We start from the raw sequence: 27,197 nt of genomic DNA on the forward strand, positions 1-27,197 counted from the left end.
CACTTCGTCTTTGGTGCACGTACCTCTTGCAGTTCAGCCAATGTACGTATTTATTCAGGATCAAAATCAGACAATCCTCGCAACGGATTTGAGAGAGCGCATGTCAGTAACATACAAACACACACACACACGCTCCTTAACAAAACAATATAATTCGGAAAAAGAAGTCAACAGTCAATGCTTGAATTTTCACTTTTGCGACAGCAGTATCAAAAACTTGTTTCTGCTATTGATTCATCACAGTGCACAACACCGTTAAAAAATTCAGGCTGCATGTGCATGTGCATAATTAATCATTTCATTTTGACCGCACCGGTTGTATTCTTTGCCTCGCCATCGAGTTCAGGTTAACCCAAACTTTATTTGAACGAAATTCATGCATTGTTGTTTCTCTCTCTCTCTATCTATCTCTCTCACACACACACAGTCTCACAAGTCTCGGTTCGGACAGACGATCGCCGCAGACGGATATCCGATGGCGCACAACTATACAAATGGGCAGACAGAATATAGTTCAGTATGTTAGCACAAAGTATCGAACAAGACAAGCTTCAGAACTTGAACAGTTATCATGTGCAGATAAAGGAACAAGCATTTAATGTATTTTATTGAATTTACTACCGTTCTATCATTCAGATATACAAATCTTAAACTTGCGTGTCGGACTATTTTCAAACTGCCTTGCGGGAATGGTCCGCCATAGTGTTGTGTTTTGTGTCTGAGTCGGGGCCGATCTCTCAAAGTGTCTGCCAGGATTTGAATGAAACTTTCATGATCTGGACACTATGGCAGAATCAACAATGGTTCACGTCATAAGCTGTGGTTGAAGAATGGTCTGTGAATTCATTGGAGTGATTAAGAATATTTTAAGATGAAAAACCATCTGTGTTGCTCACTGACTTGCTTGAGGGGCGACTTCTGCGAAGGTGGCAAAGGATGTGTAACAAAAAAATAGATAATAAAACTAGTCCTAAATGAAAAAGAAAACGTCGCTGCTTTGAATTCACAACATTGATCATGGATGTGGATACGGCTTTCGATCGTATTACCCTACTCGGTCAGTTTCTGTCGGAACAGTACCTTGTTTCGAACTTTCTGCAAGAAACTTGTATTTTTGACAACACTTCAGCAGTGTCACAGTCATTGGACCACGTTTTCATCCAGAACACGACGCACGTACACGTTTGTCATGTAGCTTGGTCTATTTCCGAGTTAACATAGTATATGCACGATGTAAACGCCACAGTTTTCAAAAACTCTGTGAATAGCAATTGTATAGTCAGTGGAAAGAAGGTGAACATAAAGAACAAGAATAAACAATGACGAGAATCACCTGGATTCATATTCAGAAACTGCGTTGGACTTGGCGGCTCTTAGAACTGCATCAAAGGAAAACGAATCGTATTCGTTGAAGTATTAATTCATGTTGGATTTTTTTGTAAAGTGCATTGACTGTCAAATTCAAGATGAGCAAGACTCATTTTGAGAAATCTATGAATGGAGATCTTCCCTCCGAAAACAATGGTGAACATGTAAAATCAAAAAGGACTCGTATGAGGAGGACTTCTGGAGAAATGGGACAGAGATTCAGCCTAAAGAAAGAACGACGTGTACATGGTGCAGAAAAAGCAGCTGCAGGTGAAGCACAAGAAGACACGACAAAGAACACATCAGTGACACAACGAACAAAATCAGCTACCAAGGACAGCAGTAAAAAAGCTGACCATGCACATGGTGGTGAAGGCACTTCAACAGTGAAGAGAACATCCCGGTTCCAGGTCACAAAGTTGCCTGTTGCTATTCTGGAGAAAATCACAGGGCATGCCAGGGAAAAAAACACTAACGCTCAGGAACTGAGTAAAGCAAGGACTAAAAGTGTTGAGTTTAGGGAGAGATCAGAAGAGCCTGTTCATGACATCGAAGAAAAATCAATTAAAAAAAGTAAAAAATCCAAGGATGAACATTTAGTGGAAAAGGAAGACGTTCAAACTGTGCATGATAAAGAGATAAAATCTGAAGATGGTACAACTGAGCACAGAAAAACAATCACCATTGATAGTGCTTTGTCAGATACAGGGATTAAGCTTCAGCTGGAAGGTGAAATCAAAGATATACAGCAGGCTCAAAAGGTTGATGAAGTAGAAGAAAAGGCTGTTGCTAGTTCACCTGATAACCGTTTTCTGAAATTTGATTTTGAGATTGGACGCGGTTCCTTCAAGACTGTGTACAAAGGCCTAGACACAGAACTAGGTGTAGCTGTGGCATGGTGTGAACTGCAGGTTTGTAACTTTATACAGTATTTTAAACTTAATATAATGTTGGTTCACAAGTAACCTTAGCAGTTTATTGCTTTCGAGTGATATTCAGTATTTGTTAGCATGTGAAAATCAATTGTAGTAAATGATGATTAACAGTCATATATGAAAACAGACTCATTTCAGTTAACAAAAATCACACAGCCAACCAAAACAGACTACCAAACAAGCAAACCCAACCAACGATGAAAACAGGATACCATGGGGGCAGAACATTTGATCTTCTGATTAATTTGAAGTTCGAAATGTAACATGATTAATAAGTTCTTAGTATATATATGTTGCATGTGTGTATGTACTGGATCCATAGATCTTTTATGTCATTGTGTGTATGAGTGTGTTTACATCATATAATGCAGGTGTTTGACTGTGTCAGTGTGTGTGTATGTGTGCATACATGTGTATGTGACACACAGAGAGCTCTCCAGAGAGACGTTCTGATCTTTTTATTTTACTGGTTCTGTGTTTATTTTTAAATACACAGTATGCATTACTGTGATTACATGTATGCTGTTTGTGCTCAAATGCACACATCCTTTTATAGCCTAGTTAGGATTGTGTAACTAATGTGGCCCAAACTTAGTTTCCTGGCGAATTTGAAAATTGATAGCATTTCCCACAAGCCTAAAATTAGTAAAAACAGTCACAATGACCTCAAGGAATCTGACAGTTTCTGAGGGTTTTGATCCCAGTACACTTGGTATATATATTCTATTCAGCTTGATTCTGTTCATGTATTCTAATTTTCTATTCTATTCCAGTCTGTTATATTCTGTATTTTTAATTTTATTTTCAATTCAGTATGGTATGGAAGCATTCAGATGGCCTTGTTTGAAACTTGCTGTTTAAAGAATCAGGAGTCCAGTTTTCACCACTCTGTTATTAAAACAATATTTTTTCAATATTTGCATGTAACTTTCTTAGTTGACTATGAAGGTATCCTAGTGACAGTAACACATGTAACACCTGACAGATCAGCATTTAAATTTTCGTATGTGAACACTAGACAACCACTGACACTTCAGTAAGAAAACAGATGTTCTTGAACATGTTACAGTGAAATATTGAACTAATTTCCAGGATTGCCCTGGTCCTCACATTCCTCCACCTCCATTCATAGAACTTTATAATTTAGAAATATATCTCTGAGTCTGCCAGTGACACAGTTTTGGCCAGTAGGCCACTGGAGAGTTCTGCGTCTGTCTTGGATCTTGGGTATGTGCATCGTGAGATCGCAAGCAATGCCCAAGGCAGTTGACGTCTACAGACAAAAGCAGCAAATGTGCTGTCCTCCATTTCTTCAGTTGACAGCCTCCATTGCTTCAACCAAGCACTGTACAATGAAGTGCCATTATGATTTATATGCACAATAGGAAAACCAAAAAATAAAAATTAGAATTAATACAATAAAAAAAGAAAAGAAGCCAGCTGTTTCAAACATTCTGCCTCTCTTGATCATCTTTGTTTCTGACAATTTGGGACAGCAAATCAATTTTCCTGCTGAATTTTCCCAGGGACAACCGTCTTGTTGCTGTAGAATCTTTTAGTTTTACATACATATGGTAAGTGCATGATACACACAGGACCTCGGTTTATTGTCTCATCTGAAATTCTAATAGAATAGGACACCACTCAGTACAAGGCTCAGACTACCACTCTATGCAAAGTCTAGTGGAGGGGTATTTGAAGTCCCAGGCCTTGTTGGAATCAAATCCATCCATGGGCATTCACTTTCTGCTTTGAAGTTAGGCACTCTGCTGTCTGCACGAGGCCAGCACTCATTTTTAGGGCTGCACCCTGTGCATTCAGTGTCTTTGGAGATAATAATGACAATATCAATCATAATCATAATCAGTTAATAGTTATAATAATAATTAAACTCAAAGATGGGGATCATCAGGTCCATATTTTTTTCTGATGTGGAACACTCTGATCTGCTTTCACTTTCAATGGTTTCAGTGATTTAAAATTAACCCCTTGACTGCCATGGAAAACCAGAGAAAGTGGTGTTCCAGGTCATATCCAAAAATTTAGTCACAAACGAAGAAAATGGTCTGGAGATGACACTTTGGACCAAATGTGTGAATTTTAAGCCTTCCGGAATTAGTTCCCTTTTTTGGGGTGATGTCATAAAGGATGTCACTGTGCCTGTGAATTTTATGGGCATGGCAGTCAACTGTCAGGGGTTTTTTAATTCCAAGAATTATATGTCTAATGACATGGCAACTTAATTGTGCTTCTTGATCTGTGTTTGTGACTAGTTAATGTGTTCATAAATATCAGGGTGGATATGTTATTGTGTTCAGTTAATCAGCTGAAGGTGTGATGAATGTTTGCAATGTTGCATGCTCACATTTAATTTTTCATCCGGATAATTCATGTATTGATCATGGAATCTTAGTGTGTCATTCATTAAAGTAGCTTAGATCTATAGATGTATTTATATATATCTGTACACATATATATAAGTTTAAGAGGTAACAGTGGAGAAGGTAATCTTGTGAATTTCATGTTTTACCATGATTACTGTCATCATGTTGAATTGCAAATTATCATCCTTGTCATTTGCAGAGCACTGTATAAAAAATGTATCATAAAAATTAAGATAGATTAAAATCAGATAATCTTTTGCTTCTTGCTTTAATGCAGGATAGACCTGTGTTCTGCTCTAGCGTAAGTACTGAATTGCTTAAAGCCTGTACATTTTGTGGTATGAAGGATGTACACTGCAAGTTCCTGATTTTTATTGCTGATGTTTAGTGTGTGTGTGCTGTGCTGGACAAAACTTAATCAGTTAATGAATTATACCGTAGAAACTAGAAAGTAAACTTGTGCTAAGTATTATTCAGTAACTGATCATATTAAAGTCAGAATTTTTCTAACAGCACCATGTAAAATTTGGTTACTAGATCATGGATACAGTTTTTCAGAAGTTCTTATAATACAGAAAATAAAGTTTAAGCATACTGAGAAAAAAGTCAACATGGCAAAGTAGTGTTAGTATAATTATTCGTTTAACAATTAACAAAATTACAAATCCACAGCATGAGGATGTGTGCACACACATACATGTACACACCCACTCATGATTCAACACTCATTTGTGTGCAGTACAGTAGCTGTCTTCTAGTTCTACCTTAATAGTAATAATACATGGTGTCAGTATCTTAGTAAAAGTAGTTTAGTGATAATTGTGCAAAATGGAAATTTTGTGTAAACTTACATTAAGTTACAGCATTAATCAATAGAGGTCCAGAAAAGAATGTGATTAAAAGTTCTGTTTGTGGTATAGCATCCAGCTTGTCTATTTATTGTTGTGATCCATTTTGCATGTGTAGCATTTTGTTTTAATCTTGAATATATTTTTTCAATTGATGTTTTTCATCAGTTCAATTTGAGTTGTGATAATAAATAAGCATATGGATTGTCCTCCGCCATGTATTGTAACTCAAGAATTGAAGAATGCATAATTTAAAGAAATTAAACTAAATTGAAAAGGAAGGGATGGTGCAGAAGACTCAATTGTCTTACCCATAGACTGAGCTAGAGGACTAAAGTCTGAGTCTATATGATACACATACACATGTATACATTGCTGTTACATGTATGTGTGTGTACACAGTTTTCACATAAGGTACTTGTAAACTACTAAGTCTCCGATCCAGTGTACTGAAACTGTGACTGTAAGACTGAGAGCGCTGCCAACCAGAGTTGAATTCATGACAATTATTTAATCAGTATCATGAGGTCCTGACCAAGTTAGCAATGACGCTAAATACAAATCACAGTGTAAATTCATGATTAAATGTGTGTGTACTGTTATTAATCGTGGCATGTTAATGTAATTGTTTTAATTTAGGAATGTTTGTACAGTTGGATGATCTGATTACTTTTTTTCTTGGAACACTAAGCTTATTTAACTTTGTCCGGTAGTTAATTTCCCCTTCTGTTACAATGCACATAAATTGCAATGCCCCAGGGTGTGTGAACCAGAATGAGGAGATGCACAACATTCACTTATTCAGTTATTGTCTGTGGTCTTGACTTGTATGTGCACACATAATCTAAACACAAATGAATTGATCAAGCTAAAAATTTGGCACATTATCATGTCTACAGGTTGTTAACTGTTGTTTGCTGTGAGTCAAACTCAGTGTGTCCAAAATAAATGTCATGAATTTGCATTTGAACAGAATAACTTGGGTGCTTAAAAGATAATAAAAAGTAAATTACTTGTTGAATTGTTTCATTTGACTTGAGGAAATGAAAGAAAGATGTGGGGATTATTTTGTGTGTGTTGTAGGGTTGTTACTTGATTAGTACGATAGTTGGCTGATTATTCATACATGTATGGGTAGGTCTACCAGTGGTGTACCTCAGTACCTGTCTGAGATTCCACGTGACCATCTGTTTCGTGACCATCTGTTTCGGGAGCAAGAGCTTTCCTCAGTTTACCACCATGTGTAACGTTGTGAAAGTTCAGTTAGTTCCACTCCCCCATCTCAGTAACCTAGGGAGTGTGTTTCTATGACTGTTTCTGGTCACTTTCAGTTATCTTCAGTTTCAGTTCCATAAAATCATATTCACATGAAAAAAACACCTGCAAAACTTACATGTTCTGTATACATGTATGTATACTATGACTCTGCCAGTATATGTAAATATCATGTTTTCATACAGTTCACCAGGCCAGATGAGTGGATCTGTGTCTTGCATATTTGCAACCTGCAGAGCCTTGAGAAGCCTAGGCTAACGAACTCTATGAACATAATTTGTAAGGGTGGAACTGGAAAAAGTCACATTCATGATGATCTTTACTCATAGTCATAGCCCTTGGAACATATTGCTTAATTTGCACTGGTCTATTTTAATTTGTTACCTGTATTATTTTTTAATCAGTGACTGGCCATTCTTACCTGATAATATAACTAGCAGATGTAGGTGACACTTCAGGGGGTGACTTATTTTTCTGCCACTCAGATTTTTATGAATTATGATTTATATCAAATTATTTATAAAATGTTTATTTGTGAAAAAAATTAATGAGTTCCCTGGACTACATCTAGAAATGGCATTGTGGCACAATAGGTCATATCATGATGTTGTTGCTGTGGGTGATAACATATCACTTTGTCAGCTAGCTTGAAGTTGAAACATGTGTTCAGTATGCTTCCATTTTTGCTCGCCTCATTTGGGTCGGATGGGGCATGAGCTTGCTGCTTTTGCAGTGTGTGTTTGTGTGTGTGTGTGTGACTTGTTGCAGTGTAATTCTTTATTGTTAAATAATCTTGGTACGCTTACATTAATTTATTATAAAATTTTTTATTTATTTTTAGATATCTGTGTCACTGTCAGTAGAATTGTATAGTTTGTAATTATAAAAAAAATGACAAAAAAGAAAGACTAAAAAGTAAAAAAAATAATGATTACGGAACGAAAGACTGTCATTGATAGCTTGTAAAATTATGGTAATGGTTTGACCATAATTTAATAAAAACAGTGCAGTAATCATTACATTTTTAAAAACAGTTGCAGAACATTTGATACATGTGTGTATGTACTTCAGCCTCTTCATTCTCATTAAAATGGTTTTATCAGGTTTGCTTTGTCATTCCTTGGATTAAAAACATGGTTTTGTTTTGAAACTTGACAGTCAGAACAATAGCATAAAAATTTGTATTCTTGTATTTAATGAAAAACAATAACAACAGCAAATGAAAAAGGAAGAAGTGTCTTTTTGTTAATTCTTATTTGCACCATATTTTTTTTATCATGAAATTACACTTAGTAGATTTGACATTGTGCTTTTTAAATCATAAAAGTTTACTCAAATGATTTATATTTAAATTTTAATTGTTTATTTATGTTAAAGATACACTACTGCATGTTTTGTTTGATAAATTAAAATTGTATGGGACTGGGGGTTTATTGATGAGTCGGTCACAATATTTTTTAGATATGCCTTATGGCACAAAGAATGAAAGATACTTGCCTTTCAATTCAAAAAAGAGAAAAACTTTTTTCTTTTTGTTTTCACTGTTGTGCATATTATTTTTGTTGCTTTACTTTTAATGAGTATGACTGCAACTGATATATTCTGGCTTGAAAAAAACAAAGAAAAATAGTGTACTTTGCATGACAAATTTAGACTAAGTCACTTAGTCAATCATGAGTTGTTCACCAGTTGAGAAACAAAACTACCAAAAACTGCGATTATTATAGTTTATACACCACCGCTTTTCACCCTTTCAGAATTGATAAAATTTTATTATATTTGTCACAATTTTTTTTTCATTGTGAAATAATTTTTCATTTAAAAAAACCCACCAAACTTTAATAGGATCATGAGACAGACATTTGATTCTGTTATCCAGACCTGATATCTGCTCAGTTTCTATGATTTTCATTCTCCTTACATAGGAATGTTACAGAAGAATGTATCATGAGCTGCATGATGTGTGTATAGTAAATATATTTGCGTGTGTGTTTAATGCTTGCAATGTGTACTTCATTACTTGTGTGTTGTGCCATACAGTCTATTTTGGTTGTTAATTATCATTGTTGTTTGTTCAGTGTGTGTGTGTGTGAATATGACTGAGTGTTTGAAATGACTAAGTAAATAGTGTTTTGTAAAATTATCGTCTTATGTCAACGGTTTTATTTTTTCTAACCAAGTAATTGTACTGTTTGTTGCAGGATAAAAAGTGGAACAAAAGTGAGAGGCAGAGGTTCAAAGAAGAAGCAGAGATGTTGAAAGAACTGCAACATCCAAACATTGTTCGCTTTTTTGATTACTGGGAAGAGCAGAACCATCGTAATCGAAAAGTGATTATCCTTGTGACAGAGCTCATGACATCAGGAACTCTTAAAACGTAAGTATCATTTTTTTTTTTTTTTTTTCAGGTGGGTTTTTTTTGTTTGTTTGTTTGTTTTTGTTGTTTTTTGCAGTTGTTAAAAACTGGTGTATGGTTTGTGTCTCATACATGGATACACAGTATGTGTTTCAAGCAAAGTGAGTCTGTGACATGTGATCTGGGCTTTTCAAGCTCTGATAAGGGTATGAGAAGTAGAACTTGGTTTGCGTCTTCCATCCAATCCTATCTGCCATCTGTCCTTGGACAACCCCTTCTCTTCCTCCATCCCATTTGAACTGGGCCCCTTCCCCCATCCCATTTTCCAGAAACGTCACACACATAAAAAAATATATTTATATATGATACATGTAGGACTAGGAACACTGCTTGACTGTCCTTTCAAATATATATGGAAAAAAGAGATCGTTCATTTGTTGGCATCTACTGTTATCATTATTCTTTCAAGAGCTGTATATTTACTTGAGAAATTGTGCACACCATTTTATTATTTGTTTTAGGTGGCAGTATCAGAATCTGAATCACTTTATCATTCCAAAGAAATTAAGTGGTAACATTGATAAAGTGTGCATGCATATTATACTGTTATGCAGTTCAGTGATAGCATTCTCTGTGAAAATGACAAACACAGTCAAACAAGTTTGATAATAAAAATAAAAAAAACAATTAAAAAAAACATCACCTCCACTCTGTACTAGTCACCGATGTAAACAAAATGAGACTCTCATTCAAGCAATGTCAGTGTCTATGTCACCACCCAGTCAGAGTGGATATATATATATATATATATATATATATATATATATATATATATATATACTGTATGTCACATCACATGTCTTTGTGTGTGTTTTGTTGAGGAAGGTGAGGGCATTGTGGTAAGCTTCAGCAATTTCTCAGCAGCAGCAAGTGGTATGGGAACCAGACTAGGTGGAATGATAATATAAATAAAGCCTTTATTGACATCACCATTGCGAAAATAGAAAAGTTAACTTAAAGGTTTAAAAAAAAAAAAAGTCCATAGCCATTGGGACAGTTAATTCATATCCACTGTGTCAAGGGTTCAGCATAAGAAGGCAGTGCCCAATCCTCTCCTTCCGCTGTTTTAACCTTCCCCAGCCAAAGTCGGGTACATATTCACACCATGGAGTGAGGAAAATCAGAGTAAATGCCTTTCCCAAGGACACAACACCATGCTAGAAGCAGGGCCTTGAACTCTGATCACTGAAGAACACTGGATCTGAATGCCTAAGCCTAACCAGTTCTGCCAAATGATGGTTTTTGACTCACTTGTGTTAACAAAGTCAGTCTTATGTTTTAACCCGGTGTTCAGTTGTGTGTGTGTGTGTCCGTGGTAAACTTTAACATTGTCATTTTCTCTGGAAATACTTTGTCTGCCAATACCAAAATTGGCTTAAACATAGTATTAAAGAAATCTTCACAGTTATACCAATAACGGTTGTAAGTCTGCCGAATTAAGCTGCATTTCTGAATCATTGATTTATTTCGTTGATGTGTTCCGAAATCCGAAAATTCTAAAAACTATTTTCCACTGAGTTTCGCTGTCATGAAGGAAGGTTATGTTTGAAGACGACATGACCTCATGTTTCTTGTTCACAGTCAAAAGGAAAGAAACACAAATTCTGGACAGAACACATACAGTGATACTCACAACACAATCGATGTATTTACTGCATATAAATATTCTAAAGTGGACTCTGAATTAACTTGAATGAACATATAAAAGAAAAAATGAATCGATTGTTTCTTTCAGCCCGTTATAGACTGGTTTGTGCAGATCTAGAAATCTACTATGTGTTGCGATGTGCTTGGAGATGGCAACGTCTCCTATACAGCAGAAATAAAAGAATAATCGAGAGATGATAAAACACACAAAAAAACATGATTTGAACAGGGTGATTATGTCCACAACAATCACATCAGTTTTTCGCATGAAGGAGAAAACATCAACATAGTTTAAAGTTTTAAATTTAATCATTTGACGTCAGATGTGCCGCAGCCTTGGGGATTAGTCTGCTTGCATCGGAACTGAACATGCGTGGTTCGATCCCGCTCGCATGCCTTTTTTGAATTAAAAAAAAAAATAAAAAAAATAAAAATTTATATATCATATTCAATACAAAGCACTTTTCAACGATTTTTTTTTTTCCTCCTCATGATTCCTTTACTGGATAAAGCGAAGCACAAGTGAGTCTTGATGGCTTTACCTCTTGTTCTTCTTTTCATCAGCTCACCTTTACTTGTTATAATATTATTGGCTACATGACTATAGTATGAACCCTTTTGAAAGTCAAGACTTGATCAAATGTCACAGATGTGACAGTGGTCTAAAAAAAAAAAAAAATGCAACAAATTTAAGGGTGACATTACTGCAGTTATACTTGTTATATTGGTGTTATTTTTGTTGCAATATATATATATATATATATATATATATATATATATATATATATATATATATATTATAATAATTTGTAGTAGATGCACATAATTATAGTGATACACTGTTTTCATGCACAGTAGTTTAGTACTTTATTTCCATAAATAATAGTATTTATTTAATCATTTACCAGCTTTTGTTTTTGTCAACAGCTACATTAAGAGATTCAAGAAGATCAACCTGAAAGTGCTGAAGAACTGGTGCCGTCAGATCCTGAAAGGACTGTACTTTCTGCACACTCGCACACCTCCCGTCATCCACCGTGACCTGAAGTGTGACAACATTTTCATCACTGGCACCACTGGCTCCGTCAAGATTGGTGATCTGGGACTGGCCACTTTGAAAAACAAATCCTTTGCCAAGAGTGTTATAGGTATGTTGGGCAGCTGTGTGTTCAGGACCACAGAATCATGAACATGCGCTGTTTTGAGTTCTTGTTTCCTTTTTTTTTGTGTGTGGAGCTTTTGTGCAAGGTTTTTGTTCATTGATGCTTTGTCTCTGTCTTTGTCTCTGTCACTTTAGTCTCTGTTTGCCTGTCTCCCTCTCCCTCTCTTTGTAGTTTGTATATTTTTCTTTTGAGAAGTTTTCTTACTCTTCCCTTTTTCTTTGAAATTAATCTCTTCAAATATTTATTAGGAAAAAAAGAGAACTAGCAAATATTTCTTTTCTGGACAAGAACATTAGTTGATACTGTCTTGACTTAATTAATCAGTTATTAAAGTTATTGTTCATTATATTTTCCAATTTAATGAGGTCAGTGTGATAAAATTGACAAGAGTTTGTTAGATACATGACCTGACAGTAATTTTTAAGAATTGATAACCATCAGGTAAGTATTATATTGTGTGTTTTTATTGTGATATTCTCCATAATGAAGAACAAAGATAATTGAAAAAACAAACAAAAAAGTTTGCGGGATGAAAGAAGTTAGGGGGTGATTGTAAAATATCCCCTGTTTTTTTTTAAGCATGCTTGTTCATATATATATATCTTATACACAAGACAGAATGATCAGAAAAACAAACACAGAAAAATAAAAGAAAAAATTAAGAGAGAGAGAGAGAGAGACTCAACAAGAGATAGAGTTGCTGAGTTGAATTTAGGTGTGTCACTTCACAGATTCATTAATGATTAAGTCAGAATTAACTTAAAAATTCATGGCATTATGTGGTGCAAGTTTTGCTTGAAATTAAGATTTTAATTCAACACTAGCATCAGAAATTATGTCAGTGTCTTCCGTCTTAAACAAGTTAAAGGAGTTATCAGCAGGCAGCTGGTTCAGTCTTTCTCGGAAATGGTGCCCCAGTATTCTTTGATATATGTTATACTGAAGCAAGCATTATATGATTTATAAGTATCCATATCATCATTATCATCAAGCATTGGATTTGGAATAAATGTACTTTTGTACCTCAAAGTCATATTGCTGATCTTAGATGCTGTTGTGAGTTGGGCTTTATATACATATAGATCTGTTTTTGGGTTGGGTTTTGGTTGTGTATAAATTTTTTCTCTGCAGTGTCTTGTAACTTTGACATGCCTACTGCTATACACTCATATGATTTTTTTAAGAAACTTATTTTTTTCATGTGCTGAAGTGCAGGTATGAAAGACCTGTTATTCTTAACCGTGTCTTTATTTTGTTTCAGCTTATTACCAGTCAACCAGTGGTATTAAGATAAAGATAGTGGATATGAAGTGTTTGTTAGCTAATCATATACCTAATCACATATAATAATATTAGTTATTACATACAAGATATGTGTATGCTGTACAGTTTGAAGGGTGATTCTGGCAGTAGGAGGATGAGGGAGGTGATGGTAGGACTGGGAGACCAAAATGCAGAAGAAAGCATGATGGGTCCACCAAAATGGACTGTGACATGTACTGGGGAGGGGGGGTGGGGGGGGGAGTGTTCCGGTTGCACATGCACATGTTTGTGTGCTCTGGTAATATGCTCTTCAACCAGGGACAGTTTACTATGTGTGATTATTGGTGATTTCCCATCTGTCTCTGTCATTTCAGAATATTAGTTTTGGTGTCTCATTATGCATTATACAGTAAATGGCTTGAGGACCTGTCACAAAATTATTGCCACAATCTGATGTGTTATCATGCTGATGATTTAGTTATTCTCTTCCTTCCTCCCACCCTCTCTCTCTCTCTCTCCATCTCTCCATATTTCTTCTTTTACTCCTGTCTCCATCTCTGTCTCTTTCATCTCTTTACCTCCTCTTCTCCGTATTTCTTCTTTTACTCCTGTCTCTCTCCATCTCTGTCTCTTTCATCTCTTTACCTCCTCTTCTCCATATTTCTTCTTTTACTCCTGTTACATTTTCAAGATTTCTAAAGTGCATAATTGAGAGCAGACTGTTTTCTAAAGCATGTCATTTGTAGTATATCTTAGTGTGTCTTTTTTTTCTTTAGTTTTGTAAGATTTGCAATTTTAAAATTGAATTTTAATCTCTGGGATAACTATAGGTGATTTGGTCTTGGGTATTATGTATACTACATTTTCTAATTCTTTTCTCTTTGTCTTTTGTTTCTTTTGTTTCAACACATAGCTCTGCAAGAAATCTCCACATAGGCTACAGGAGGTGAGGTAAGGATTGTCAGAGTAATGAAACGGTCGTAAGTAGTAAACTGAACAGTTAATGTACACATGTATCATTTTGCAGCCAGCAGAGTGGAGGTGATGTGACAGGTCTTGACTAATCGTCTTGCCCATGACTTACTTTCCCTTTCTAGAGCTGTGGAGCCAGTCGCTTGCCACCTTCCATCAGCCTGGCAAAAACTCTGCCATCATCGCCTCTCCTCCTTAGCCAGGGGTCACACAAGGCCATCCTTTGTGTTGTGTAGGTACGCCGGAATTCATGGCTCCAGAGATGTACGAGGAGCATTATGATGAGGCTGTGGATGTGTATGCCTTTGGCATGTGTATGCTGGAGATGGCTTCTTCAGAGTACCCATACAAGGAATGCACCAATGCAGCGCAGATCTACAAGCGCGTCACCACGGTAATATTTTTGTGGAGTCACTGTTGTTATGTACAACTTCTTGATTTGTTGCTTGAAAATTGTTTCAGTTAAACCAACTTTAAAGTTCCAGTAAGTTTGTAAAGATGCATATTGCAGTTACAGTTTCAGTGGATGAATCAAAGTTCAAGTAAGCCTTTATAGATAATTATGCACATTGTCTTTAATAGTTTGGATAAAATCTCCAATAATTCTCTTTTATAAAGATCCACATTGTTTTATGTAGCTGATGAATTAAAGCTATAGTAGCTTTCTTATAATGCAGTATTGTTGTACTCAGAGCTGTCTTTTGCCTTTCTCTGCATCTTCTCAGTAACTTTTTAGGATGAAAAATATTCTTGGTTGCCGGAGTAGCAGTCATCTACTTTTTAGATGTTTGGCAAAATATGTAATTTGATTTTTATTTTCCCAGTCTTATTTTCATTTCTGCATAAATGGAGTTCTGCATATATGTTTTATATTTTTCTATTGTTTGATTTAATTTCAGTTGTTAGAATATTTCATTCTCAGTAAAGTCTGATTAGAAAAGAAAACCAGTTATCATGACTGACATAAGTTATCAGTATGACACAGACATATCTTGGTAGATATTGTGTGAGAGGGTCTGCATGTGTGTTTGTGCATGTGTGCAGGGAAGCTTGTGTGCTTTCAAACTAGTGCCATTGTTTTTGATAATATTTGAAGGAGCTCATGATTATTTTTTTTTTTTTTTTTTTTTAATCTTGTACTTAATAGTTATTCTACATGTTTCAGCTTGTGTGTCTAAATTCAAAGTTGATGGAAATATAAGGGAAACATGCCCATGACCTCTTCTGGGTTTTTTTTTCAATGTTTCAGGGAATCCCTCCTGAAGCCCTGGAAAAGGTGGAGATTTCTGAGATCCGGGATATAATTCAGCATTGTATTGAAACCAAAAAGGAAGAACGGTATGCCACACATCAGTATATATACATATAAATATTGATTCAGATATGATATGACTTACATCTATAAGCAGATCCAGTCATAGTATGCCATAATACAGTATGCCAATTGAAGCAAGGTTTTGTGCAAGCAGGCCTTGTCTCACAACAGTATGCTAGTTCAAGCAGGGACTACCCTTTACTACAGTTTTGTGTGACCAGAGGCATAGTTCCAGTTTTCATTGACAGATGTCTGAAAGACCCTTTAAAAAGAATTCCATTTATGAAGCATTTCACACTTGCAATGGATCCTTACTCTTCTCAGTGAGCCATGAAAAAAAAAAAAGAACCCATAAACAATTGTTTGCCTTTTCAATTTGATTCTTCATCCATGCTGATTGCCTCAGGTCATGCGTAAAGGTTTCCTTTGCTCCACCCAGACTGCATAAGACTGGCCACACACATGATGCTGTTTTGACAGGTACACAGTCAAGGACCTGCTGCAGCATGACTTCTTCCTGGAGGATTCTGGCCTCAAGCTGGAGCTCGTGAACCGTGAGGACGAAGCCAGCAACTGTCCGGACATCCAGCTGCGTCTGCGGGTGGTGGATGCCAAGAAACGCCGGGAGAAGCACAAGGAGAATGAGGCCATCCAGTTTGACTTCAACATCCTCAATGACCAGCCTGAAGAGGTGGCCCAGGAACTGGTGAGAGCCGATGAACAGGTCGACCAGACTGTGAGGAATCACACATATCATGAGTACATGTACACGCATGCACGCGCTTCGGTATGCACACATTCTCACACACGCACATACACAGCATGAACTATTGTCACTTCACATCACAGATAATGATTAATTTTCATGAGGCCAGAGTCACTCAAAATATCTCTGTAAAGTGAGAACCATTCCAGCATGAGTCATAAGACCCATATGTTGCTCAGTACCTGTTTTTTTGCAGGTGAATTCTGGTTTTCTCCATGAAGATGACATGAGGATAGTGATCCGTCAAATCCGTGACCGAGTGGCGCAGGTGAAACGTGATCGGGAGCGGCGGTCTGAAATGGGCAGTCAGCTGAGCATCGTTTCCTTCAGCACAGATGTAGGACAACTCACTGGCACGTCTGCAGGACAGCAGCAGGTACACAGCTTAGATTTATACCACTGAAATAGAACACACTGAGTTTAACTTTTACTGGCATTGAGTGTTTTGGATTGAAACCAGTATGTATCTGTGTCATTCAACACTGTAGTCATTGATGGAATGCGTTGAGTTTAACTTTTACTAGCGTTGGAATGGTTTGGTTTGAAACCTGTCCGTTTCTGTGGTGTCATTTCAACGTCCCATCGATCTAGGTAGCATTGCTTCACTTGCAGTATCCTTCCCTGTCATACAGCAGTTAAGGTAAGCAGAATAGATTCAGTCTGAAGGTGTGCTTGCTGAATGCGTGTAACTGTTGCTTATATTTGGATGTATGTGTGCATAGAGAAATGTAGTATGCGTCTTTTTAACTCTGGTGAATAGATCTTCAAGCATGAACAGTCAACTGAATTATTGAGAGAGGGATGGGTGGAAATCACACATGTGGTTGATCCAGACAGGATGATATCCCAAGGTGTGTATGCATATGTGAAGTGTAACCACTGTTGATACCTTGCTGTGCTGACTCCTCTCCTCCCCCAAAGCAGGGGCAGGGCCCGGGGACTGTGGGGGAATCCACGACGTCCCAAGGAACGGCGGTGGCTGCACAGCCGTCCCAGCCCAACCAGGCCCCAGGGCCTTCAGGTGTGGGGGAGAAAATCACCACTCCTCCAGGCCAGGCCTCCCACGCTGCTGCTGCCTCCCAGATCCTCACTACTTCTACTGCTAGTGACGGCAAGCCAGAACCTAGGCCTCATGCAGAAGGTATCCTTGCTGGTTCTCAGATGGGTTGCATGCATGGGCGATCTAAGTAGCTCTAAGTTTTGGATGGCACTTAGTTGGGTCAGTCTGTGGAACTGGCAAATTGTGCTGCTACAATTGCTCATATAGCCCCCCGCCCCCCCCCCCCCCCCCACCCCCACCTCTGTGTTTCCATGGTTTAAGTTTTACAAAGTTTTTGCTAATGACTGTTAACTGACTGAGTGTATGATTACCCTGGTTCGTTCATTTTTTTCTTTGGAATACTTTTCCTTGGGGAAGCAATTTCCAACATTTGAATGAAAATTGATTAACATTAGTGAGTAATGACTAGACATATTTCTTTCTGTTTGTTAATTGAATATAAAAAATTGAACTTAATGTGTAATACTGTATGCACACAATGTTATGCAGAGTATTAGTTTTCAAGTGTGTATCTTTTGGATTGAAAAAAAAAAGAAATCCTGTTTGGATTAGAACAAGATGATCTGTTGCTGCAGGTTCAAAAAAAATTTTTTTTTTTGACAGATTTTGAAAATTTATTTTGTTTCCAACTTCTGAGCCATGAGGTTGCTGATGATGAGAAATAGAATTGGTGGTGATCCAGTCTCTAATTGGCAAGAGATGCAGGCATACAGATGAGGGATCAGTCACTTTTGGAACAGTTGTCCAACCCAGACAAACTGTGTGGTACTTGCAGGAAGCAAAGACACGACTGATTCACCTCCCACAACCAGCAGCGAGCCTGCACCCACCACATCTGTGACTGGTCAGCAGGAAACACCAGTGAGTCTTTCCTGTCTTTGTGCAGCATGCATGCACATCTATTTAAGTATGTCAATTGTCATTTTGAGTTCGTAATGTTTGAACTGTAGAAGTACACTTTGGACGACATGTAAGGTTTCAGTATTTGTGTGTGTAAATGACAGAATATTAGTTTACTATGATGAGAGTGAGGTTGGCTCTCTTGCAGATTGCTGGTGTGATTGTTGGGGAAACTGCAACAGTGCAGCAGCCACCATCCCAGACCCACCAACCACAGCCTGCACTGCCAGAGGCTTCCAGTGACTCCCAGACATCTGGTTACCAGTACCCCTCGGCCATCCCCAGTCATTCTACTTCTTACCTAACAGATGAAGCTTCCCCATCTAATCGGGACAGGTAATTGGTAGAAGGGAAAATTGGTTGGATTGCTGGGTTTTGTGCTGATTCATGCTGCCACATTTTGATGGAGGGGGACAGGGTGCATAAGTTTCAGCCCATGTGTCTGGTTGTCATCAGTAGGTCAGTCCGCACACACTGTGGCAGTGGTTAAAAGCGCAGTCCTGACCCATAATTTGACCATTTTCAACTTGCTTGTTTCAGTAACAGACTTACTTAAATCACAGCAATCTTATACTGGAATAAAGTTCATTCATTCATCTATCTTCTGTGTGTTTGTTTTTTATCATTCGAGTCAAACTGATATGCACCGGATGTGCAAACACAAAAGGTGTCGCGTCAGTTTTTACTGTGTGGACAGACTCTGCTGTGCTCTACACGCGAGCCGTGAATCATGTGTTTCACTCGATCCATGCTGTGTTGATTGGCCGTGTATAAATTTAGAAACTACATCATTGGAAAGCCAGGATTCTCACATTTTGATTGGTTAGAATTTTGTTGAGGTTTTCACATGAAGTTGATCTGAAAATCACAGTGAAAGTGTGAGACTGATGTTTACAACCCTATAACATACAAACCATCATTTGAAATCACGAACAAATGAATGAGAAAGAAAGTTTAAACATGCACTTTCAAGCGCAATTCATGGTTTTTTTTTTTTATAAAGAAAGAATCTGGAACGCGCTATGGAAGAAAAGTGAGTGACCGATTTTGGATACCGGCAGTCTTGCTCATGCATGCAGAACATGGCGGCAATCGATAAAGCCTCTGGCTACTCATCATCATCATTTGAAGAATGGAAAACACGCCAACTTACAGGTTTGTAAGAAGCACAGTTTTTTCATTTTCTTTATTTTGAAAATTACTGTAAGTGGTATTTTTTATATTTTTGTGAGTTTGTGTGAATCTTCACATCTTTGCTTCAGCAGTGTCGATGTGTTACAGGGAATATTGTGTAACTTCGTGCATGTATGTGTGTGTGCTTGTGCATCAGGATGAATGATACATGCTATGTGTGTATGCACTGAGTTAGTGTGTGTTTGTGTTGAACTGATGTAGCATGCACACATGAGGTCACATGTGTGTGGAGGAGTTTGTGTGTGTGTGTGTGTGTGTGCGCCTGAGTTTGTGTGTGCAATATGCATGATGCATGACTGTGTGTATGGAATGTGCAGTATTTTCTCCAAAGTGTGTATGGAATGTGCAGTATTTTCCCCAAAGGGTGTGTGTGTGTGTGTGTGTGTGTGTGTGTACTGGTGTAAATGATGTGAAGAAAAAAATAACTTTTGGCAGTAAACCTGAAATATCCTTTTAAAATATGTTGTTGCATTACACTTTTATCAATTTAGTGAAGCCATTATAGTGGAGTTGCAATGAAATTAGTATATCATGTAGCACTGCACATTCATTCAGTCACACACTTATTCACATATGACGCTTAAACATATTTGCAAAAGCATCCATGAAATGAAAAAAAAAGTATTTTAAAACATTAGAGCTGTTTCAACTTGCATATCTGTGTATTTCAGATGACCATTGAACACAGTGGACGAGGAAGACCACCATCAGCACCAAGGTTACATTCAACAACAAACTCTTGATGCAGTTACATACGTTAAAGCATCAAGAAAAGGGAAAAAAAAACCTGGGGGCAAATGGTACATTTCCCACACAAGTTGTTCTCAGAGTGTACCTTTCCACGTGTGGTGTCAATAGTTGAGCGCACTGTTAAGGAATTGTCAGACAATCAGTGGTGCTGAATGCCTTTTACAAGAAACCTTGGAGAGAATCATGCATCTTTCCTGGCTTCTGTCAGAAGTTTGGAATTACACATGCAGGTCTTTGGAAAGGAACTGAGGCTTTACCTGGTTGTCCTGTTGGTCTTGTATCAGAAGTATGTCACTTAGCCATGCACTAAAAATGGACACGATACCACTTGTGTTTGAACGCCTGGTGCACAAATATTTGACTTGACTGATAGAAACAAATACCACACAAAGACAGATGAAAAAAATGAACTTTATCCTAGTGTAAGGTTTGTGTCATATATTTAACTTTGTTACTGATTCGAGCGAGTTGAAAATGATCAAAATATGGGTCAGGACTGCACTGTTAACCACTGCTACACTGTGTACAGGCCAATCTTTTTGTTATCTGCATTTCTGATAGCAAATAGTCAGAAAAACTGTATTCTACGCGCTTTTCTGAACATGCACATATTTGAGATGTTTTTGTAGCATAAAAAACTTTTAGAGATACCAACATTTTAAGTCAGCACGTTATCATTGTGAAATCAAGCCATTAGACATTTGGCAAAATTGAATATTTTGCTATTTTGGAGGCACTTTCTTTCTTTAAGTATGTTCTTGAGAAGGCCCCCCCAAAATTCAACGTAAGCTAGGTATTGGTGGTAGTAAGTACAGCAAAGGACAGTCTGGCAAATTCTCATATTAAAATTTTACGACAGTCTAGAAATAGCAGTTTGTGAAATCTGTCAAAATATGTCATTTAATTACACATACTTAACCGTGACCCAACTAGTGCAGACTCTGGCAGGGGTCTGACATTCCTGTCCTGTGCAAACTACTATCCGCCTATGCAGAGAAAACGAAAGTACTACGGCCGATAACCTCCCGGAAGTAGGTAACCTCCCCTTTGTCCCCCTGGCTAGTGCCCTCTTTTTCCGGCAGCCATCATGACTCTTGTTCCTGTGCTCTCCATACGGCTAAGTTTTTTAGTTTTTTCTGTCTGTCTGTCGACTCTCTGGCGTTCTTGTTTGTTGTCAAATTATGTCTCCAACCAGGTCACATACTGGACATAAAAGCAATGAAATTTTGCATGTGAGCTTAGTTGGATTTTTTTGTTCTTTCCAATGGTGTAATTAGTTTTTAAATATTTTGAAGTTCAAAATTTAAGTGGTCCTACCTATCATCAGATAGAATATTGAATTGGTCTTTCTCAGTTTTTGAAGACGGACTGCTTGCGCAGGGTGTCAGACATTTTTGGAGTTGATCCATTGCTTTAAAAATGGAATTTTTGCTCTTATAATTCCTGATATTTCATGAACTCTTGTTTTTTCAGTTGAGTTTAGTGCTTGATGCATCAAATGCTCTCTTCTCTCATGAACACTGTGATGATTGTTGCAGTGAAACAGAGATGAACGCCCCAACAGAGAAGAAGAAAAAGTCGAAGGGCAAGCGGCGCAAGACGTTGGACAAGTCACCACGGGTGACCATACTGAGCTTTGAGGAGGAGGAGCAGGAGGTGGAGTGTCGTCTGGAGCTGTCCAACAGGAACACCATCACCTTCAAGTTCGCTTTGGAGAATGATGAGCCAGAGGAGATTGCCGAGAATCTGGTCAGTGCAGAGCGTTTGATTGGAATTACTTGCACCATTGTAATAGAAGGGCAACTCAGTAATTGGTACAAAAAAGATGATGATTCCCTGTGTTTATCAAGGATGGTAACAGAGAATAAGGAGGAAGGTGGCAGAATGGTAAAAAGGCTTACCTGCCAATACAGTGTCCTTAGTGAGTTTGAATTCTGTTCTCGCCTTTTCTTCCAAGTTTGACTGGGAAATCAAACTGAGTGTCTACAATCATTCAGATGAGACGATAAACCAAGGTTCTGTGTGCAGCACACACTGATAAAGAACCCATGGCAGTGGTAGTGTTGTCGTCTGGCAGAATTGTGTAAAAGTTATCCTTTTTCTGGTGGGTACATAAACATATATTTTTCATATGTATATATGCATGCACTCAAGGCCTAAGCTTATTGGGTTATGCGGCTAATCAGTTATCTGCTTGTCTGATGTGGTCAAGCGTATATGGATTTGTCAGAACATAGTGACACCTTTAGAAATTGAAATTGGAACAGGGCACAAGTGATGCCAGTTCTGCATCCTGGGTTTTCTTCATGATCACTCAAAATTTGCAATCACAGAAGAAAGAACGAACAGTATCAGGAGAGAGAGAGAGAGTGTGTGTTTGTGTAAGTAGATGTAACTGTTAGCATCTTGTGAGGATGCAAAAATTTGTCTGACACTTCTGTGGATTTTTGTGAGCATGATTGGTGCCTGTGTTCATCTTTAACAGACTGTGGTTGTTTTTTTTTACTATGAATTGTCGATGAAAGCTGCGGTCATTTTCAGGCTTTGTTACACTTGTTAGTATTGAGATAATAATATATTTATATTGAAATCTGAACATGGATTTCAGGCATGAGATTTTTCTGACTTTTGTCGGATTTCCGACCGAAAATTGGCTCCAGAGGCCATTTTTTAGATTCGCGTAAATCCGTTGAGAAAATCGGAGGGGTGGAGGGGGGTGAGGTTTTTTTCCAACCCACGAAGGTTGTACGAACGTTGTCCGACCGATCGACAAGACAGACCCACAGCGTTTGCTAAAACACCCCATGTTTGGATAAGCGAACCAATTGAGAATAAGTGTTCCGTTGCTCCTCTGTCATCATTCAGCTTATCCATATTCGGTCGGGATTACAAAACTCGCTCGTGGGCTTCACGACTTGCAAAGATACCTGATTTCGTTGATCGTCTTCAGTCACTGACAAAATGAGAAAACTCACAAAGGATTAGAGGATTTTTGCAGCAAAAATCGATAAAGGAGTGAATAATAAGTGGAACTGGGTCTAGCAAGATGAGATCGTGAAAACAGAAGTGAAGAATAAAAAATAACTTTACGGGAAGGTGACGCCATTCACAAAATTGACACTGCGGACAAGGCCAAGTGCGATTGTATGGGTGCAACTCTTCAGTCCAGGCACGGAAATCTGTTTTCACATCTGCATTAAAAATGGAGCGTCCATTTTCTAGAAGAAAAAAGAAAGAAAGAAAAAGCCAATGGGCCGTTCTATGTCGTTTGCCGATGATCTGTCAAAACTGAAAAAAAGAATGCCTTTTGAAAGTGTTGTTTGTTGACCTGTTGAGAGTCGATCCAGTGACTTGTCAGAGCACCAAAATCGAAGTCCGAAAGTTTACTAAGGCACTGTGAAAAGCACGCACGCGCGCACATGCACACAGCACATGCAGTCGATCACACACACGCACACACATACACTGTGACACACACGGACATGTGAGTGCACGCACAATAACACACACACACACACACACAAACTTGGGGGTACGCACAGATACACCAGTGTGTGTGATCTCCATCCCTGTCAAGCCACAAGGGCCGTGGGTACATCTGCTTGACCCTCTGTTCATTCAGCAAAAGCTGCCAACGTTTGCCACTGTATGCACAAGTAACATTGTTGGGATTGAAACAGAAACTTTGTATCAACTTATTGACGTTAGTGCCTTTTCTGACACAGCCGAGGCTTCTGTACAGACAGTTCATGGCAAGAGTCAATGTATTAAGATTTGAGACCTATAGCCAGCCAGATTACCAAAGTTACACACGCACGCACAGACAGAGCTGAATTGAATGAGCGCATGCGCACACACGCACGCGCGCGCGCACACACACACACACACACACACACTCTCTCTTTGAAAAAAAGAAAACACAGGAATGAATTCACATATACACATACTCTATTTTTTATTTTATCTCTCTCCTTCACACTTGCACATGTGCACACATAATATTATGAGCGCTCACACAATCACACAGAGCTTAATAATACACACATGCACGCGCACACACACACACACTCTCTCTTTCAAGCACACGCACACACACACGGAGATTGAACACACACACACACAGATTGAACACATACACACACACACACACACACAGAATTGTATTTAAAGCAATGTACATATATGCACACAAACAAACTTGCACTTTTCCCTCCCACCTTCCCCCTCTCTCTCTGTCTCTTTGTCCCTCTCTCCCTCTTTCTGTCTCACTCTCTCTTTCTTGCATACACACACAGAGTTGTATTGAACACACACACACACACACACACACGGAGAGAGAGATCTATTGAATTTGAAAGCAGTGCATACACATGCACAAATACAACTTGCATTCTTTCCTCCTACCATCTCCCCTCTCTTTCTGTCTGCCTCCCTCTCTCTCTTGTTTACACACAGTTGAATTGAAACCACACATACACACGCAATTCGCACTCGCGCTTGTTTGCTGTCTCTCTCTTTCTTTCTCCCCTGAACACACACACACACACACACACACACACTGACACACACTGACACACACACACATACATACATACAGTCCAGCTGGGGAACTCTCAGCGCATCCGCTATTTTCAGCCTAAGAGCAGTTGATTTCAGAGAGAAAAAAGTCACTCCCCAAACCTCCGCCAGCCTCCTGCAGACTTCACTTTCATAATTTGCTGAGGTACCCCTCCCCTCTCTCTTGAGTCTCCTACCAGTGCTGAGGGAAGGGGGGAGGAGGGGGAGGGTATGAGACCACTGTCAATGACTGTGGCAATTTTGGCACTGAGCCAAGACACTGACCACTAGCTTCAGCCCAGAATCCTTGACTGCTTTAAAGTAATATAACCAGTCACAGACCCACCCCCTCCTCCCTCCAGTCATTCCCCTTCCCCCTTTCTTTCCTGAACCAACACACATGCATGTCAGTGGAACAAAGACTACAGCTGAAGAGACCAGTTGGTCAGTTATGTTGGTACAGTGCAAACTTGTGTGCTAATAACATTTTCCTTGAAAACACACACACACACACACACACACACACACACACACACACTCACTCACTCACTCACTCACACAAAGAGTTTAACACACAGAGAGTTGTATTTAAAGCAGTGCACATACATGAACTTTAACTCTTTCCTCCCATGTCCAGCCCGACCCCTATTCTCAATCTCTTTGTCTGTCTGTCTGTCTCTCTTTCTCACATACAGAGTTGCATTGAAACCACACACACACACACACACACACACACACACACACACACACACACACACACACACACACACACACACACACAAGACACAATTTTGAAAATCATGCTCCCAAGGCTGGCTTTACAGGTTTGGAAGCAAAAACACTTCAGTTTAGGAAGAATAGGACTGATTTTTGTCTTCTGTGGGTTGGAATACCTCAGCAGCATTGGTGGCCCGCAAGTGCAGATTTCATGGTTTGAAATTGAGAAAAATCTTCAGCTTCAGGGGGCTTCGCCCCCAGACCCCCACCAGGGGCGTTGCCACATGGACCCCCACTGGGGGCCTTCTGCAGCCCCCAGGCCCCCACCTTTCAGACTCATTCACAATTTCCCAGTCTCATGCCTGGATTTGGAAAAAAGATTTTTTTTAATTGTAACTACAATGAAAGCTGAATATAGAAAATATTCCTTGTCTGTTGACGTGCTTACTGGAACTGATGTTTATTTTTTCTAGCTCCATGTACTTTGGGAAAATAATCTGTTTTATTCACATACGTGATATGTTAGATATTCCAAGACAGGTTTTCCTGTCTGTACATATATGAGAAATTCTAGAAATCTTGAATGGAAAGCATGCATGCAATGCTGATGAGGTCCCAGCTCATGCTGGCCAGACATGTCATCCACATGACCGATTAGCACCTCCCTAAGAAACTATCTGCAGAAGAGAGCTCCTTGGAGGCCGAAAGAAGCACTACAAAGTTACTTCTATCAAGCACTGTGGCATTGACCCAGACGCAGGTCCTCTCTGGTGTCACCGCCTTTGAGGAACAGAGAATCAGCACTGCCATTCTGAAATGCCAGCAATGCACGGTGAAAGTACTTAACTCACCTACACCTGGACAGCACCAGCTACATCCCTGTCAGTGCCACCAACACTTCAGAGCCAGGATTGGTCAGAGCTCTTACAGGTCATCTATGGACTCACCCAATGTGAAGCTCATACTAATCTGTGCATGCAAAGGAGAAACATGTATGTGCAGGCTTGTGAACTGATGGCAGAATATCATTGGAGAGGGGTTTGTGAGTATGTGTTTGTGTGTGTGTGTGCACTCGCACCTACTTGCACAGTTTCTCGTTTGATTATATAATAAAAAAAATATAGTTCTATGAGTGTGTGTTGTACGTATCAGTCTCCTTTCCTCATTCATCCAGCCTCAGGGCATAATCTTCCACACTGTTGTGCCCCTCACCTCCATCTCCATCATCCTGCTCTCTTCACCCGTCACTCCCAACAAAAACAACCACCCTCAGCTGCTTCAGTTTTGAATGGAGGTGTGTTGGTTGTGTGCTTGCAGAAAGCTGAAGAACTGCTGCAGCAGAGTCAGGTGTCCATGGTGGTGCAGTTGCTGCACGAGGTGATCAGCATGGTGACTGAGGACAACAGGGAGGCCATTGGGTACTGTGTCACCTTCGTTTCCTCTTCCTCCACCAGCCCTCGCACCCTCTACAAAACCAAGCTGACAACAGGCATTGAGCATGAAAAGGTTGGACATGGCTTCTTTTTCAAGGGTTAGCTTGGAAGGGGAAACAGTTGACAAGTTGACAAGTTTAGTAGAACTGAGGTTATTTATGTGTATAGGTTTTGGGGGTGGGTGTCTTCTCAGTCTGTCTGTCTTGTATCTTTCTCTGCTTACTGAGTTAGAAT

General features: G+C 38.8%; 1 protein-coding gene across 4 annotated transcripts in view; it reads left to right on the forward strand.

The window, feature by feature from the left end:
• Positions 1–698: 698 nt before the first annotated feature.
• The window catches only part of LOC143299471 (uncharacterized), a 39,009-nt gene continuing 12,510 nt past the window's right edge, over positions 699–27,197 (forward strand). The window contains exons 1-13 of one of the 4 annotated variants that reach the window (XM_076612690.1): positions 699–2,279; positions 4,965–4,988; positions 9,012–9,187; positions 11,801–12,021; positions 14,508–14,665; positions 15,521–15,609; positions 16,067–16,292; positions 16,549–16,728; positions 17,274–17,493; positions 18,188–18,273; positions 18,461–18,648; positions 21,795–22,005; positions 26,848–27,036. In XM_076612690.1, the coding sequence (XP_076468805.1) occupies positions 1,467–2,279; positions 4,965–4,988; positions 9,012–9,187; positions 11,801–12,021; positions 14,508–14,665; positions 15,521–15,609; positions 16,067–16,292; positions 16,549–16,728; positions 17,274–17,493; positions 18,188–18,273; positions 18,461–18,648; positions 21,795–22,005; positions 26,848–27,036 (2,781 nt within the window). In that variant the 5' untranslated portion in view covers positions 699–1,466. Of the gene's footprint in view, positions 2,280–4,964; positions 4,989–9,011; positions 9,188–11,800; positions 12,022–13,575; positions 14,251–14,507; positions 14,666–15,520; positions 15,610–16,066; positions 16,293–16,548; positions 16,729–17,273; positions 17,494–18,187; positions 18,274–18,460; positions 18,649–21,794; positions 22,006–26,847; positions 27,037–27,197 lie in introns of those variants that run through there. The other 3 variants (XM_076612691.1, XM_076612693.1, XM_076612694.1) reach the window with 3 other exon arrangements.

This window comes from Babylonia areolata, chromosome 25 (assembly GCF_041734735.1).
Source record: "Babylonia areolata isolate BAREFJ2019XMU chromosome 25, ASM4173473v1, whole genome shotgun sequence".
Lineage (NCBI taxonomy): Eukaryota > Metazoa > Mollusca > Gastropoda > Neogastropoda > Buccinidae > Babylonia > Babylonia areolata.